A 17,804-nucleotide genomic window follows, 5' to 3' on the forward strand; every position below is an offset into this window, starting at 1 on the left:
AACAGTCATTCATTCACAACAACAATGTGAGTATGTTTATGTTTTTTATCTGTATGATTATGACATGACATGAGTATTATGATCAATTGATCATTGTCTGTAGGTAATGCATTTACATAATAGTCTTTTATATGATTGTTTTTATCTAAATTGAACACGGGGTGCACGATGATGATCTCCCAGGTGCAGCGGTTTATTATAAGGCAATATTATTTATTCTAAGAAGACTATGTTCTATTATAAGAGTAATAAGAATACTTAGGTTCGTATGTAAACACAGTGTAAGTCAAGATGGTTTTAACAGAAATACAACTGTATACTGAATGACTAAGTATATATACATGGGAAATAAATGCATTTAAAGGGAAGACATTTGGTTCTTAGCCGAACGCGAATAATAAAAGCCTGCATGGGTACCGAGGCTATTTATTTGGTTCTATGTTATTATCTCTCTCTCTCTCTCTCTCTCTCTCTCTCTCTCTCTCTCTCTCTCTCTCTCTCTCTCTCTCATTAGAGACAGACAGACATACGTGTGTGTGTGTGCGTGCCGCGTGCGTGCGGTTGTGTAGACTGTAGAGAGACTATTTTGGTCATTTTAGACACTGTTAATTCAATGTATTATTGCGAACGCAGTGAGCACTTAGAGTACTATGAGACCTAGCAGATCATGTCTGTCCGTGCGTGCGTGCGTGCGTGTCCCCCCCTTTGTGCCCATATATGGAGCTACGTCCAAATATGGAGTGTGTTGCATCAATACGTCACCATGACTCAGCCATAACCATATAAGGAGTCCCCAAAGGCCAAAGCAGCTATACGTCCAACACCCAAATATGTACGAGCTGCGTTCGCTTCCCGCGTTTGCGCGTCTTACTGGTAATTATTATCTGTATTTATAATGACAAAATCAGACCTGTCTGAAGTGAGTGGTGCAGCAGCACCCCCTGTTAGTACCCTAAACATACATAGGGACAGACAGCTGGGCATTAAGTGGCTGAACCCTAGCTCTGGTCCATAGCCTTCTACTGCTTCGTTTCTGCCCTGCAGTAAGGCTATGTGACTTTCCGTTTTAAATCTCAAATCGAAATCAGACCAGCCTCTCCTCTTTGGTGGAAATCTCACAAACGTTTGACCTACTCACCAATACAAACACGGGTTGTGTCAATAGAAAGCCTACTTTCCTTAGTGGACGCACTCTGAGCCCCCCACCACACGTATAAACGGTACTTTTTGGCCAGAAAGGGATTTTTTTTCACCAGAGGAAAAATATTCTCTATGAGGCAGTTCTCTGGGCAATATCGGTAGAGGGCGCAGCGGAGTAGCTAAAAGTATTTTTTTCCCCGGTAGAAAACAAACAAAAGTATTCCATTTCAAATCTCGCTGGATAAATAAAGCGACTCAATAGCAACTCCCCGTCACTGCGCATCTAAAATACGAATGCTTCTAAAAGACTCCAGTGATTAATCCGATCAGATCTGAATTCCAGACATGTACTTGTTTTTTGGGGGCGGCTGTGGCTCAGGAGGTATAGAGCAGGTCGTCCAATGACCCGCGGGTCGGCGGTTCGAATCCCGGCTCCTCCTCCATGTCTACATGTCAAAGTGTCCTTGGGCAAAGACACTGAACCCCAAATTGCTCCCGATGTGCTGGTTGGTACCTTGCATGGCTTCCGCCCGCAATCGGTGTATGAACGTGTGTGTGTGTGAGTGGGTGGGTGAATGTAATGCACAATCTATGTAAAGCGCCCTTGGATAAATGCACCATTTATTATAACGCCACGGAGTATTTCAGCTCCCCATCTCCCGTTTGTTTCCCGTGCAGCTTCTCTCCTCCTCATCATCATGGCGTCTGGAGCGTTGTTCCCCAGCCTGGTGTCTGGCTCTCGGGGCTCCTCCAGTAAGTATCTGGTGGAGTTCCGTGCCGGGAAGATGAGCATGAAGGGCAGCACGGTGACCCCGGACAAACGCAAAGGGCAGGTGTACATCCAGCAGACCGACGACTCCCTCATCCACTTCTGCTGGAAGGACCGCACCACCGCCAACGTGGATGATGTATGTTTACGGCAATTTAGAATGTATATAAGGCATGTAGCAGACACTCTCAAATACAGAGCAATTTACAGTATATTGTGTGTGTGTGTGTGTGTGTGTGTGTCTGTGTGTGTATAAACTAAAATAAATAAAGATAAATGTGAACACTTAATAATATTTGTTAAATCATGTAATTAATTAGGACCTGATCATCTTCCCCGATGACTGTGAGTTCAAGCGTGTCAGCCAGTGCACCACCGGCAGGGTTTACGTTCTGAAGTTCAAGGCCGGCTCCAAGAGGCTGTTCTTCTGGATGCAGGTGAGTGAGGTGGTCTCTATACACGAGAATGTTGTTCATAGAAAACGGCAAAATAAAGTATCAGTTTGCTGGTGTCCCTTTAGACGAGAACGGTGTTTTCAGGAGGTGGAGAACGCAACATAGTGAAACCACCTCCCAGAGTGGAAATCTTTGAGATCGCCGTTTTATCCCTTCTCCGTGTAAACAGGCAAAACGGTGAATCCGCAAAACTTATGACATTACTCACGTTGGCTCACAGGAGCGCATAATATGTTTATTACATTGATGCAGAGCCATATTATGTGATATATGGAGTTCCTGAACAAGCCTCCCTCCTCGCCTACAAAGTGCTGCTCATCAGCGATGGTGAATGTAAACCATGATGTAAATAAAAGGCCTTGCGACAGGCGGCAGCAGCGTTTATGTAGCCTAATGTATTATAAAATATGTAACCATTCCGTGGCGCGCTCTGCCTGCCTGCATGCTCTGTGCTGCCTGTCGGCCTGTGTGTCACCCCGGTGCGTTAGCAGAAAGCAGGCAGCGAGCGACAGGCCACAACCACGTTGTGTTCTGGAAGCAAAACCCTGATAGGGTTGCGTGAAGGGGGAGCTGGCCTAAACTAAATCATGACAATTTTCTGAAAAACCTCATGTTTCTGTATCAGTGGTGCTCAATATTTCATGTCAAGGACCCCCAGAATTAGAAGTATTTGGCCGCCGACCTCCCATCTGATGGAGTTCAAAATGTTCGTTGTGAAAGTATATATATATATATATTCAAAGATTTGCACACACATTTTCACGATAAAAAAAAAATAGCAGACCTACAAGCTGGCGCGCTGTGAGCTTGTAGATCTGCTATTTTTCAATAGCTAAATTATAATATGAAGATAACATGTTTCTGCCCGACAGAATGTTTTTTGTTTTGTTTATTTCATTATTTATTTAACCACTTAAAGCAGCTATAAGCAATAAATCGTCAAATTTGTAGTGACCTTTTTATTATTTTATTTGTATTCAGACAGCCAGCAATGGGTAAAACGCTCCCAATTGTTTTTTGTCTCTGTGACACATCTAGGGGCCACAATCTGCATTCAAAGATTTTCCTAGAAGCTTTGTCATTGGTCGATTTGCCTGTCTACTTCCTGATCGGTTAGCTTCTAGGAAGATCTTTGAATATAAGATTGTGACCCCTAGATGTGTCAGGGGACCCTCCACATCCGGCACTACTTACTTCACATGGGTGTGATTTTTTTTTGAAAGAAATCTTCCTCCTAGTATAATCATAGTACCTGATGATCATGTTTTAGGGTGGAGAAAAAAGCACGGCACTCCATCTTCAATATAAAATAAATCAAAAGGTTCCTATCACACCAAAGATTTGGTCCGTCCGTCCCCTCCCCCCCACCCCCCTGTAGGAAAACCCCTGATCTAGATGTTGGTACCGCACGGAAGTGATGTAGAATCTGTTTTTATTTAATTTAAATTTTAAATTTTATGAACCCAGGAGCCCAAAACGGACAAGGATGAGGAGTTCTGTCGTAAGGTCAACGAGTATCTGAACAACCCCCCCATGCCTGGGGCGCTGGGCAGCGGGGGCAGTGGGGGGCACGACCTCTCTGCCCTGGGAGGTACAGTACTTTTATTTTTATTTTTTTCCTCCCCACACACACACACACACACACACTGTTGTCATTCGCTGTTGTAACCTGGCATCTAATTCATTTGTGGCCTATAGGGTTAGAGGAGTGCCCTTGTTGCCGAAAGGTTGCCGGTTCGATTCCCCGACCGGGCAGGAAATATCTGGGTGGGGAAGTGATTGGTCATCACTCACCCAACACCGCTGAGGTGCCCTTGAGCAAGGCACTGAACCCCCCGACTGCTCCCCCTGGAGCTGCTTTAGTGGCCAACAGTATCAGACTATGTGGTTGTACTGGTCAGCTCCCAGGTTTTAGTGTGTGTGTGTGTGTGTGTGTGTGTGTGTGTGTGTGTGTGTGTGTGTGTGTGTGTGTGTGTGTGTGTGTGTGTGTGTGTGTGTGTGTGTGTGTGTGTGTGTGTGTGTGCAGGGCGTTGCTGAAAATGAGCACCTGTGCTCAGCTACTTCCCTGGGTAAAATAAAGAATAAAATTAAAATGTCCGTGACATTTAGCTTAGCAGCTAACTTAGCTTTAGTCAAACCGTGAGCTGTCAGCTCTGTAGGCTAGCAAGAGACACAAGATAATGTGGCACAAAGCCTCAAACAAGCAGAGTGCATCATCTCATTATAAACCATAGCATCCCTACTCGGATTAGGTCATAATAAGTGGAGCATTTGGAACGTCATTAATTATTAGTGTTGTTGTGGATTTATGGGGATATTATCGATTTAGTCTTGTCCGTTTTTTTTGTATTGCTACATCCCTATATAAAACAAGCCTTTGAGCTTAATGCAGTACCACTTGTCAGCCAGTAGATGTCAGACCAGACCACAAATATATATGGGAGATCAACTACTACAACCACAGTTATAATAGTTATAGTTGTACAAAACAATACTTATACATTGGTCAAAATAACTTTGTATTAAATAAAAAGGTTAGGGATTGCAGCTTCAAAATACTACATGATTTCTTCCTATATTCAGCATATTACTCGCTGCTGCTAGAGTCATTACCCATACATATTTCTTGCCTTTCTTACCTCTACTATTTCAAACTTTATTTTTCGTGTTGTGTTTTTATTTCAAAGACCCTCAGTTCGATATGCAATAGACCACGGAAAGCATTATGTTATAATTTAGCTATTGAAAAATAGCAGATCTACAAGCTCATAGCGCACCACCGAGTGGCGCACTATGAGCTTGTAGGTCTGCTATTTTTGAAAGATCGTGAAAATATTGATTTCAGAAAACTGGAGGATTTGGAAGATTTTATTTTTTTTTAATTTTGAGGTCAGTCCTAAATGGGTTAGATACCATTCTGTATCTCTGGGACCCCAATCTATACCAGTGATTCTCAACCTGTGGGTCGGAACTCGGAACCCTCAGGCGGTTCCCCACATGATTTTTGGGGGGGTCCCCAGATGATACCTTCCTAAAAAAAAGACCATTACTGCATGAAAAGTAATCAACAAACTATAGCCTACTATACAAATCACACCCGTGTGAACTACATCATCTCATGAACAACTGAATTTTATGTGATTGGTTAGCCGATTTGCTCGTCTACATATGACGTACATTTTCCCTTCATTGTAAATGGCATTTAATGTTTGTGTTGCCACAAATGTACGTCATGGGGAGACAAAAGATGTATATAGCGCCCCTCAAAAATGGATCAAACATTGGCCAAATTGTCAAATAATATAAGAAAGAGGCAACATTTTTTTTAAATAGTCGAACTACAGCTTCGCAACTCACATTGCGAGCCGTTGTGTTTCACTATGTATCTGTGGAACCGAGTCAAAGAAAATGTAATGCCTCCGCTCCTACATTCCAAGTGCTTGTCAGGGTGGGGGGGGGGGTCCACTGCATTAGGCTGAGAGTGTGCAAACAGAACGTGAGGTCCATTCTAGTAATAGGTATTGTGTTGTTTTGATTGACAGGCGAGGGCGGTCTGCAGAGCCTGCTGGGTAATATGAGTCACAACCAGCTCATGCAGCTGATTGGTCCAACTGGACTGGGCGGGCTAGGTAAGACACACTTCATAGAAATAATGTATAGTATTATTATTCATAAATAAATAGTATAGATGAGGCTCTTGAAAACAACGTGATGATCAGTGATCACACTTAATTCATAACTTTCATAACAATAATTTGTGGTTGTCATACAATTCAAAGGCTAACCTGGACTCGTCTCACGTCACCGACACATACCATTCCTGTCTGTCTGCCTGTCTACGTGTGTGTGTGTGTGTGTGTGTGTGTGTGTGTGTGTGTGTGTGCAGGTGGTCTTGGAGCTCTAGCAGGTCCAGGTCTAGCCAGTCTCCTGGGCAGCAGTGCTCCTGCAGCCAGCAACTCCTCCACCAGGTAACGGAACCCTGCACACGATGTCTGGGCGGGTCTCCAGATGACAGAAAGAAAAGAAAGAAAGAAAGAAAAAGAGCATTACTGGATCAAGAATAATCGACAAACTATAAAAACTGGTTGGCCAAATTGTCAAATAATAGAAAAAAAGAGACCGAAATGGTGAAAATAGTCGATCTACAGTACAGGTTTGTACAACGGGGTTGGCTACTGAAATTCAGTTCATGTAACATTCCTTAAAGTTGAGTATTATTGATGTAATAATCACCAGGATATATTTTTTTTTAGTAAAATGTATGATCACTTAATTGCTTAATTGTGTACGGGGAAACTGAAAATAAAGCTTATTGTTTAAAATATAATAATAATAATAATAATAATAATTGCTCAGTCTTATAGCGCTTTTCCAAATACCCAAAGTCAATATGGAAACAAAAGAGGAACCAACTTATGAATGAAGATATTGACCACTTAATAATGGATGGTGACTGATCTAATCTTCTGTTCTCTCTCCTCTCTCTCTCTCTCTCTCTCTCTCTCTCAGTCCGTCCACAGCGGTCACGCCCACCTCCAGCGCCACGCGGCTAGGCTCCTCCCAGGTTCCCACTACGCCCATCACGCCCTCGGCGGGCGCGGGGGGGGGGCGGCGGCGGCGCGGGGGGCGGGGGCTCTCCCGCGGCCACCACGCCCTCCACGCCCACGGTGCCCTCCCTGGCGGCGGCGGGTGGCGGCGGCGGCGGCGGAAGCCCCACCCAGCCCATCCAGCTCAGTGACCTGCAGAGCATCCTGGCCACCATGAATGTGCCCCCTAGTGGACAAGGAGGTGAGGAACTCTCTCTCTCTCTCTCTCTCTTGAAAAGGGACGTCATTCCGGCTTCTTTTTTTTTAGACAGCTGGTGGATGGAAAAGAAGCTCCGCCCCCACCCACCCCCCCCCCCCCCACCGCGGCTGGCTGACTGACTGACTGACTGACTGACGCGGAGGAGAGCGTTTTGCCGGGGAATCTGTCTGTCGCTGTGCAATCCGACAATGTCCCTGTTTAATGTGAACTCACGTACAGTACACTGTGGCTTTTACTGTTCTAATCCACAGGATTAATCGCGTCCTTTAGGTGGAATTGTGTTAGTCTAAACTTTAGACTTACACTAGTAGCATGCCAAAGTTTGTGCTATTGCCATAGAGTCTATGGCAATAGCACAAACTTTGGCATGCTACTAGTCCTACATACTTAAACCTACCAACCCCATTCTAGCCTACTTAGGTTCATCTTACGGTGGACATGTTTGCCTGAAAAGGAATCTTTGAAAGGTGTCATAGTTTTAGAAATATAGTGCTTTCAAATGTGAGACTTTTAACATGGGGCTCAATGGCAGCTTTATAGGCACTCAAAAATCACATTCACCTAGAAACTCCATTCACACTTTTTATTATTCAGCTTACTGTGGAGACACATGCTGGAACGTTTTACTTTGAAATGTTTTGTAGTTTCTGAGTTATTTAACTTAAACGCCCAATGCATTCTCTATGGCAATAGCACAAACTTTGGCATGCTACTAGTCCTACATACTTAAACCTACCAACCCCATTATAGCCTACTTAGGTTCATCTTACAGTGGACATGTTTTCCTGAAAAGGAATCTTTGAAAGGTGTCATAGTTTTAGAAATATAGTGCTTTCAAATGTGAGACTTTTCTCAATGGCAGATTTTGGCACGTCAAAAAATCACTTTCACCTAGAAACTCCATTCACACTTTTTATTATTCAGCTTACTGTGGAGACACATGCTGGAACGTTTTACTTTGAAATGTTTTGTAGTTTCTGAGTTATTTAACTTAAACGCCCAATGCATTCTCTATGGCAATAGCACAAACTTTGGCATGCTACTAGTCCTACATACTTAAACCTACCAACCCCATTCTAGCCTACTTAGGTTCATCTTAGGGTGGAAAGGAATCTTTGAAAGGTGTCATAGTTTTAGAAATATAGTGCTTTCAAATTTGAGACTTTTCTCAATGGCAGATTTCAAAAAATCACTTTCACCTAGAAACTCCATTCACACTTTTTATTATTCAGCTTACTGTGGAGACACATGCTGGAACTATTTATTTGAAATGTTTTGTCGTTTCTGAGTTATTTAACTTAAACACCCCGAATGCATAAAGTGTTTTTTTGTGTGTGCGCATGCAGTGGACCTGGCCAGTGTGCTGACTCCAGAGGTCATGGCCCCCATCCTGGCCAACGATGAAGTCCAGCAGAGACTGATGCCCTACCTCCCGTCTGGAGAGTCTCTGTCCCAGAGCACAGAGGAGCTGACCAACACCTTGAGCTCCCCACAGTTCCAACAGGTACACACACACACACACACACACACACACACACACACACACACACACACACACACACACACACTAAAATATTTCATGTATTTCAGGTTATGAGTATGTTCCTTTTAACCCATTCTGACCCGAGATCAGATTCTAAAAAAATGTCTTCTACATCCTGACAGTTTTCTGAAAAAGCCATGTTTCTATGTCAGTCGCTCTTCGATCTTTCAAAAATAGCAGACCTACAAGCTCGTAGCGCTCTGTGGCGCGCTATGAGCTTGTAGATCTGCTATTTTTCAATAGCTAAAGCATGACATGACGCTAACACCAAAAGAGGTTCCCGCCCAAAATGGGTTTTAATCATCATATTGATGTATTTTAGACTATGAGTATGTACATTTTTATCATCATATTGATGTATTTCAGGTTATGAGTATGTACATTGTACATTTTTATCATCATATTGATGTATTTCAGACTATGAGTATGTTAATTTTAATCATCATATTGATGTATTTCAGACTATGAGTATGTTAATTTTAATCATCATAGTGATGTATTTCAGACTATGAGTATGTTAATTTTAATCATCCTATTGATGTATTTCAGACTATGAGTATGTTCATTTTAATCATATTTGATGTATTTCAGGCTATGAGTATGTTCATTTTAATCATAATTTTTTGATGTATTTCAGGCTATGAGTATGTTCATTTTAATCATATTTGATGTATTTCAGGCTATGAGTATGTTCATTTTAATCATATTTGATGTATTTCAGGCTATGAGCATGTTCATTTTAATCATATTTGATGTATTTCAGGCTATGAGTATGTTCATTTTAATCATATTTGATGTATTTCAGGCTATGAGTATGTTCATTTTAATCATATTTGATGTATTTCAGGCTATGAGTATGTTCATTTTAATCATATTTGATGTATTTCAGGCTATGAGTATGTTCATTTTAATCATATTTGATGTATTTCAGGCTATGAGTATGTTCATTTTAATCATATTTGATGTATTTCAGGCTATGAGTATGTTCATTTTAATCATATTTGATGTATTTCAGGCTATGAGTATGTTCATTTTAATCATATTTGATGTATTTCAGGCTATGAGTATGTTCATTTTAATCATATTTGATGTATTTCAGGCTATGAGTATGTTCATTTTAATCATATTTGATGTATTTCAGGCTATGAGTATGTTCATTTTAATCATATTTTATGTATTTCAGGCTATGAGTATGTTCATTTTAATCATCATAGTGATGTATTTCAGACTATGAGTATGTTCATTTTAATCATAATTTTTTGATGTATTTCAGGCTATGAGTATGTTCATTTTAATCATATTTGATGTATTTCAGGCTATGAGTATGTTCATTTTAATCATATTTGATGTATTTCAGGCTATGAGTATGTTCATTTTAATCATATTTGATGTATTTCAGGCTATGAGTATGTTCATTTTAATCATATTTGATGTATTTCAGGCTATGAGTATGTTCATTTTAATCATATTTGATGTATTTCAGGCTATGAGTATGTTCATTTTAATCATATTTGATGTATTTCAGGCTATGAGTATGTTCATTTTAATCATATTTGATGTATTTCAGGCTATGAGTATGTTCAGCAGTGCTCTGGCATCGGGACAGTTGGGCCCTCTTATGAATCAGTTTGGTTTGCCTGAAGAAGCTGTGGACGCAGCCAATAAAGGAGGTAACCATGTCAACGTTACAGACCTTTAGCTTAAAACCAACACATTATCTTTTAAAGAGTAACATACGTACAATTTGTCCGGCAGAAACCTTTATTTATTTTTTAACTTTTTGTGTTCTTTCGTGAATCAACGCCCCACTTGATCACACGAAAGTGTCACGGGAAAATGATACCTGGTTGTGTGCCAAAAGTACAAGCTCACAACCCGTCGCAGACTTGGAGATCGGCTGTTTTCGGAGAGCGACACCTATCACGGAAATGACTTGTCTATTAGTTCTACTGGATCTCTTCTCCACTAGTCCCTAACATTGTAGTCTAGTTTTTAATTCATTGCTGCACACGGATGTGTGAGTCCAACCCAAGGCTTATGAATCTATCGTGGAATGTGTTCTTTGTTTTGTCCACAGATGTGTGAGTCCAACCCAAGGCTTATGAATCTATCGTGGAATGTGTTCTTTGTTTTGTCCACAGATGTGGAAGCGTTCGCCAAAGCCATGGAGACGGAGACCAAACCCGACGAAGGCGAGGAGTCCAAAGACAAGAAAGAGGAGGATGAAGATATGAGTCTGGATTAGCTCGTTTTAAATCAACACTAATGCTTTATTTATTTAGCTAACTGCTACTGTGGGGTTTTTTGGTTTTTGTTTAATTTATTTTTTAAACATTGAATTATTCAGATGAAGTTCATGGTTAATAATGCATATGACTCCAGATTTCCATAAGACGTGAAGCTATTAATATCACGTGAAGCAGCATTTTAATAATATTAACAGCTTTCACTAGTACTGTGTTTATTCATATTTAGGGCTGTCACGATATTTTACTTGACATTTAATTGTCACACAAATAATTGAGATGAACGATTTAATTGGGTTTCTGCTGTTGAACATTGGAACATTAATATGAATTTAAATGTTAATTTCTGCTTGGCTGACAAATAACTTACATCATTTAATCACTTTATACTTAAACACCATGAATAGTAGAAAAAGCCAATCTACAAGCTCAAAGCCCATCATGGTGCGTTTTGAGCTTGTAGATTTGTTTTATCGATTATGCAAAACATTATTGCAATTATCTCAAAATAATGAGGGGATAATGTTACTCATTGAAAATCAGGTTATCCCCCCACACCCACTGCATTCATGTTATTGTATGGAATTAACACATTCATGTACATAATGCTGCTTTGGGGATTTTGGGTTGAAATTTGTGGGTTTCGCTTTAAATGTACATGTTTGCGGTTATAGATTGAAGTGAATCAACTTGTATTGTAGCTGCTTGAGATCTGCTACCCTGGTTAAGACAAAGGGAACATTAAAGAACATCAGTAATAATCATGACTTGTCTCTTGGTATTTGTCAACCATGTGCACAGTCAATTTACCCATGATCTCGATGTGTTCTGAGCCTTCGTATACACATCACAATTTGGCAAACTTGATAGTGCATGAAAAAGACATACTATGGTCGTATCATGTTTTGTAATAACCCAAATCTACAAAGTAACAATATTTGGCACTGAGATGTAGAAGTAGAGTATACGTAAAGGCACTGAAAACTGGAAATATAGTAAAGTAAAATGCCTCAAAAACATGCCTATATAAACATTATGTAAGTAAATGTACTTGCAACTTTCCACCACTGACTAATATAGGGATAGATGCCATTATGCCCCAGGTCTATTTTCCCCTTTTACATTGCAATTACATCACTCCATCAGGAGAGGGCGACAATGGATAGGCTATACAATGTATGGGTTATTAGGCCGTTGACTCGGTCACATTCCCTTGAGAGTTCAACTGGATATTTTGGCTAAAGTAAACTCCATCTTGGGACCAGAATTTCAAACCCCAAACCAAATAACTTGTTATATAGTTCCTGCTGTTTCTACATATTGCCAACAAAGTCACAGACTGAGGCGTTGACCTTTTCAATTAAGATTTTACATGCTTCTGAACATATATTGAGAGTATGACCACTACTAAAATAACGGGAAATGGCAATATCAATGCTTCCATGGAAGACATGCCAGTTTCTATAGAATCCAAATGACTGAGTTCCCAATCTTTTTTCTGGACCAGGGGCCACTCTAAAATCTTCAAAGCATTAGCAGCGAACCAATCTGATATCAATATTGAATTGGACTATATTTCCATGAAGAGCAGCAAAGTGAACTATAACCTTTGTTCAAATGGATCCAACGGACGGGAGTCATTATTGCTGCTTGCTACAATCTAGTACAAGACAAGGGCATTAATTTACAAAACGTATGTTGAATTATGGATACATGGTTCATGCCCAACACCAAAGATATAATATTGACATAGTATTCTCCAAGTTATACCAAAACAAAAGGCCACACACACACACGAGGTACACTCAATAAGATTATTTATGTTATTGTACAATCTGCATTTATAACAAATAATAAAAAAAGATTAGTTAAAGATGTACAGTATTTGAATGATCGCGCCTGGTGTGTCATACACATACACACACACACACAAACAACTCCAGTGATAGGAGGGGGCGGTGGGTGGCAGCGCCTGAGAATGAAGTCATGAACATTGAGTGTGTGTGTGTTAATTTAAGTATATATCCATGTATGCTTGTGTATATCTGTTCTCTTCATCGTGTGTGTGTGTGTGTGTGTGTGTGTGTTACTATACTTGTGAGGGACAGAGAAATGGACATTGAGAGGATACTTTTCCTGGTCCTCACAAGAGGTGGTTGTCTTATGGTTACCTATTTTTTTTACATTCAGGTTTGATTTAGACTCCACTTGTGCGCTGCTGTCACGCACCCCCCCAAAATAGTCGATACAAGCTCACAGCACAGTGTGAGCTTGTAGATCTGTTTTGGGTGCATGGCACCAATGCGCAAATTAAACTCAGGCTTTAGGTTAGGGTTAAAAATGGGCCAAAACAAAAACAAAAGATGGAATTTAGGAAAATTACCGTCTGAAAATGTAGATGTCTTAACAACTATAGTGTGTGTGTATGTGTGTGTGTGTGTGTGTGTGTGTGTGTGTGGCGCCAAGCGTTGGCGGGCGACTGAATGTCACGAGATGAGAAGATGGAGGGATGAAGTTGAACGAAAAAGAGAGCGCGCGAGAAAGGAGAAAAAGAAAAGGAGCGGGGAAACAGAAGGAAATTTGGAAGTTTTCATTCAGCAGAGAGTTTTGGAAGTGGCGACGGTTTTGATGGTCCTGCTTGGTTCAGATTTGACCCTTCTGGTTGGTTTTCGATGGGTAGCCGTTTGGATTCAGTTGGTGTAGTTTTTGAGCCTCTGGTTGGTTCTGATGGTGGGTGGGTGGGTGGGTGGACTGGGTTCAGTTGGTGTAGATCTGACCCTCGGGAGGTTGAGGCAGCTTCATGTTCTCCTTGCACATCATCAGTCGTCTGAGCTCCTGTAGAACCACCCGGATGCTGTACGAGTTCTGCCACTTAGCCAGCGCAGACACCGCCCTGGTATCCACCTGGGAAGAGAGAGCGGCAGGACCGTCAGCACATACAGCTGCCTTAAAGCTACTGTGGCGCGCAAACACCGGATAAGGGGGAGAAGACCGGCACAATCTAGGGCAGAGATGCCCACACTTTGACTTGAGAGCTACTTTCAAAATGACAAGCTCAACTAGATCTACCCACCCAAAAACATATTATCCAATGGCTGAAAATAGTTAATGTCCCTGAGTGGCTTTGGAATATAGTGGCGATGGGCCGATGGCGTTACATACAGTGAGGGAACATTTTGAATTGGTAGGGTTTTCTTGCATATAACTTTGTAATGCTACTGATGTTTGTGATACAATACTTTGAAAACAAAGTATTGCGTTGTGGGTTTGAGCTAACAGACCCCGTCTTAATACAAGTTGCAGATTATTTATTTATTTTTTACATTTAAATAATATATATTTTAGGGCATGTCATGTTGATCTACCACAGCCTTTGTGATCTACTGGTAGTCACAACCTACCTTTTGGGCACCCCTGATATCGAACGGATAATTCATATATGGATAATATGTACATTTGTAATTCATTGGCGGGAGTAAGACTTGACACTTTTTGTATATAATAGATTTCTGAAATGTTTATAGTAATTAGTTAGTAGGGAAATTAAAATTACAGTAAGGCATTATAAGCAAGGTATATATATATATATATATATATATATAGTTAACTAACTATCAAACCCACTCGAAAAACTAATTCAAACTAAAATTGTCAAAAACTAATGAATACTAAACTATAATGAAAAATCCCAAACTATTATAAGCAACACATTACTAAGTATAAGCCTGCATAAACAAATCTGATGTCATTGCACAAATATGAAGGATTGACTTTGGAGTCCATTTTGATTGAAAGTCCTAATGATTCCATTCAGTTTCCAAGTGGGGAGGTCCATATTACCTATAAAGTGTTTAGACAGTGAGTCTAGACATTGTAGAATAAACCTTTTCATCTCCTATGAAACCACACCACAAATAGTTTTCAGTCTTTTAGGAAACAAAGTCTTAAAGGGCAGCAGTGTCCGTGATGAGAGCAGAAACTGGTCTTTCACTGTCATTTTATCAGTACAAATGACTGCTTTTTATTTGAAAATCACACTTACCCAATCTTAGTTGTTCAGGTTTATATTTTTCTGCTTTGAAATAAATTTATTTTTGCCTTTACACTTTTCCATGATTTCTTACAGTATGTAACGAATTAACCCATTTTGGGCGGTAACCCCTTTTGGTGTTTTAAACATTGTTATAATTTAGCTATTGAAAAATAGCAGATCTACAAGCTCATAGCGTGCCACCGAGTGGCGCGCTACGAGCTTGTAGGTCTGCTATTTTTGACTATCACTGACATAGAAACATGAGGTATTTCAGAAAACTGTCAGGATTTAGAAGATTTTTTTTGACGTCAGGCCTAAAGAAAAGCAGGTGTGCTTCCTCTGGATACTGCCCTTGGTTAAGGAAGTGGGTGCTCAGCTATAAATACAACTTATCTCATAAGAAAAGCGGCACTGTGCTGCATTTTCCACTTTGGTGGTTTGAGTTAAGTACGGTATGTAACCATCAGTTCTCGCTCGACAGTAAATATCTTAGCTAAATACAAGCTGGCGTCACATCACGTTGAAGTAAGACACGATGTGAGCTTGTAGATCCGCTATTTAGCCGCCTCACACTACAGAAACAGGAGATAGGTGCCTGCCCAATGGGCCACATGACTTTGCATAAGTCGGCAAGGCCGCGGCGTTCTTACTTATTGCTCCATTGATTAGAAATTGATATTCCCAAACAACATCGACTTACATTGCAGGGTGATACAACTCTCAAAGTCATGCAAACACAGCCGATTCTGTCAATATATATATATATATGCACAGCCACATACACACACACATACATCACAAAACCCAATATGAAGAGTATTTAAGTTAAAAAATTTAACTTCTTGTTGATTTAGCTATCCGTATTAGAAGGAAGACCAGATCCGAAGTAGATCGTTGTTCTATTACAGCAACAGTACTTCTTACTTTTAATTGAGAAAATCAGTGTGTACTTCTTCCAGCCCTGTGCTGTAGCAACAAGTAGACATTCTACAGGAGCATTGCATTTTATCCATCAGGTTAGACAGGTTTGTACTCACCACGCCATTGGAGTTATGGACACCATTCAAGTTTATCTTCGTCACAAATCTGACAAACGGCGGCGTGTCTGGGTATCTGGGCCCGCATTCCACCTTAAGACTGTACATACGATTCTCATAGATTGTCTATGGAACACACACACACACACACACACACACACACACACACACACACACACACACAGAACAATGTATATCAGCTTTACATTAAAGGTATCTGTGCTGCTCTTGTGTTAAAATATCTCTATTCCTGTAGTAATCTTTGATATAGTGTGTTTGTTCAGCAACAGGGGTCTCCCCAGATCTTTAGAAAACACATTTTCAGGCTGGGATACCAATTCCATCCAATAAGGAGAGAACTCACACAGGATAGACAATTATAACTGGTGACACACAGAAATGGGCAGACGCAATTTGAACTGGAACACAAGCTGATAAATTATATTTGATCTCCTGATTGGATGAAATTGGCAACCCACCTGAAAATACTTTATTAAAGAGCTGGGGAGACCCCTGTTGAAATGGACCCTTACAGGTCTCCAACTCTGCGAGTCTACCAAATTAAATTACCCTTACTACTCAAGTGTAAAAATGGAATCAAATGACCCTTACGGGTCTGTAACTCTGAGAGTCAGGGTTCCTACACATTTGAAATTCCATACTTTATTCCAGACTTGCCAGGTGGCGCTCTTCCCTGGGTAGGGAAAGAGCGTCCACCTGGCATCCCCGAGAAAACAGAACAGCAGTAATAGTCTGGAAAGTGGAAACTAATATTTTTCCATACATTTTCCATACTTTTCCAGACCTGGACCGGTTCTGGAACTCTGGAGAGTGTAATAATGGAACTAAAATGGACCCCATACAGTTCTGTGACTTTGAGAGTGTATAAATCAGTTATTGAGGTCCTTGAAGTTAAAAACGTTTCCCCAACCACTGTGGTTGGTTGTAAAGCGGTAGGTGCGTGGATGGGCCTCACTCACCCTCGGGGGTCCGATGATCATCCCTCTCCACCGTGTTAAGGTCATGTCCTCGTCATCCTCCAGACCCCAGCTGACTGTGCCATCTCCCACGCCTTTCTGACCCTCTTCCAGCTCTTCAAGAAGCCGGAAATTACGAGGAACCTTAACGCCTGTGGAGGAAAGATAAACAGCAAATTAATCATCACGGGCCGGGCAGAAACCTTAAGGGCCCTATCTTGCGCCAACCCTTATCCCTATTAATTACTATTTTGAAAAACATTTTAAATGAGTTAAACTAGCCGATCTACATTGACACGATGCGAGCCTGTAGATCGGCTATTTCAACTATTTTAAAAGGTTTTACAAAATGGTAAAAAAAAAACAAGCTCGAATCACGGCACGAAGCGACGGGTTCAGAGCTTTGCAACCCCCCCCCCCATTCTGTTCATTTGAATCTTGAAAAGTAGAATTATTGGACAAGCAGGGCTTCCACGTGACAGACCGTAGCTCGGGTTATGGCCATTGGCCAATATTTGCCTCGCTGACTACAATCAGCATATCTGCAAATAATGAGTTGACAGCAATAATTATAATTAATGATTAGACCCATTTCATACCACAAAGGGGACAATTCTAGCCTGACACTGACTTTTCATTTAGTTTCACTTCATTATTCAGACTGAAAGCACTCCCCATGGCTGCAGTTTCTGGAATGGGCGTTGTCAAAGCAGCAGTCTTCGGCGATTGGTTCATAACAACCAATCAGAATAGTAGGAAAGCAGATGACGTCGTCAATCATGTGGCTATCGCTAACCT

General features: G+C 40.9%; 2 protein-coding genes across 3 annotated transcripts in view; one reads left to right on the forward strand and one right to left on the reverse strand.

Annotated features, from left to right (window-relative positions):
• Positions 1 to 13,775, forward strand: LOC308315843 (proteasomal ubiquitin receptor ADRM1-like). The gene is given in 11 exon segments (XM_080764045.1): positions 1 to 26; positions 1,819 to 2,048; positions 2,230 to 2,346; positions 3,832 to 3,955; positions 5,907 to 5,993; positions 6,251 to 6,332; positions 6,874 to 6,957; positions 6,959 to 7,152; positions 8,517 to 8,674; positions 10,281 to 10,383; positions 10,855 to 13,775. Coding segments are annotated over 10 exon segments (1,263 nt in total). The 5' UTR covers positions 1 to 26; positions 1,819 to 1,838; the 3' UTR covers positions 10,959 to 13,775.
• Positions 12,760 to 17,804, reverse strand: part of LOC308315844 (ubiquitin-conjugating enzyme E2 variant 1) — a 27,700-nt gene continuing 22,655 nt past the window's right edge. For both annotated transcript variants that reach the window (XM_080764048.1, XM_080764047.1), the window contains 3 exons: positions 17,010 to 17,158; positions 16,030 to 16,155; positions 12,760 to 13,863 (listed from right to left, as the gene is read on the reverse strand). In XM_080764048.1, the coding sequence (XP_080620174.1) occupies positions 13,717 to 13,863; positions 16,030 to 16,155; positions 17,010 to 17,158 (422 nt within the window). In that variant the 3' untranslated portion in view covers positions 12,760 to 13,716. The remainder of the gene's footprint in view (positions 13,864 to 16,029; positions 16,156 to 17,009; positions 17,159 to 17,804) is intronic.

Source organism: Protomyctophum bolini (assembly GCF_963924005.1).
Source record: "Protomyctophum bolini genome assembly, chromosome: 5".
Taxonomy (NCBI): domain Eukaryota; kingdom Metazoa; phylum Chordata; class Actinopteri; order Myctophiformes; family Myctophidae; genus Protomyctophum; species Protomyctophum bolini.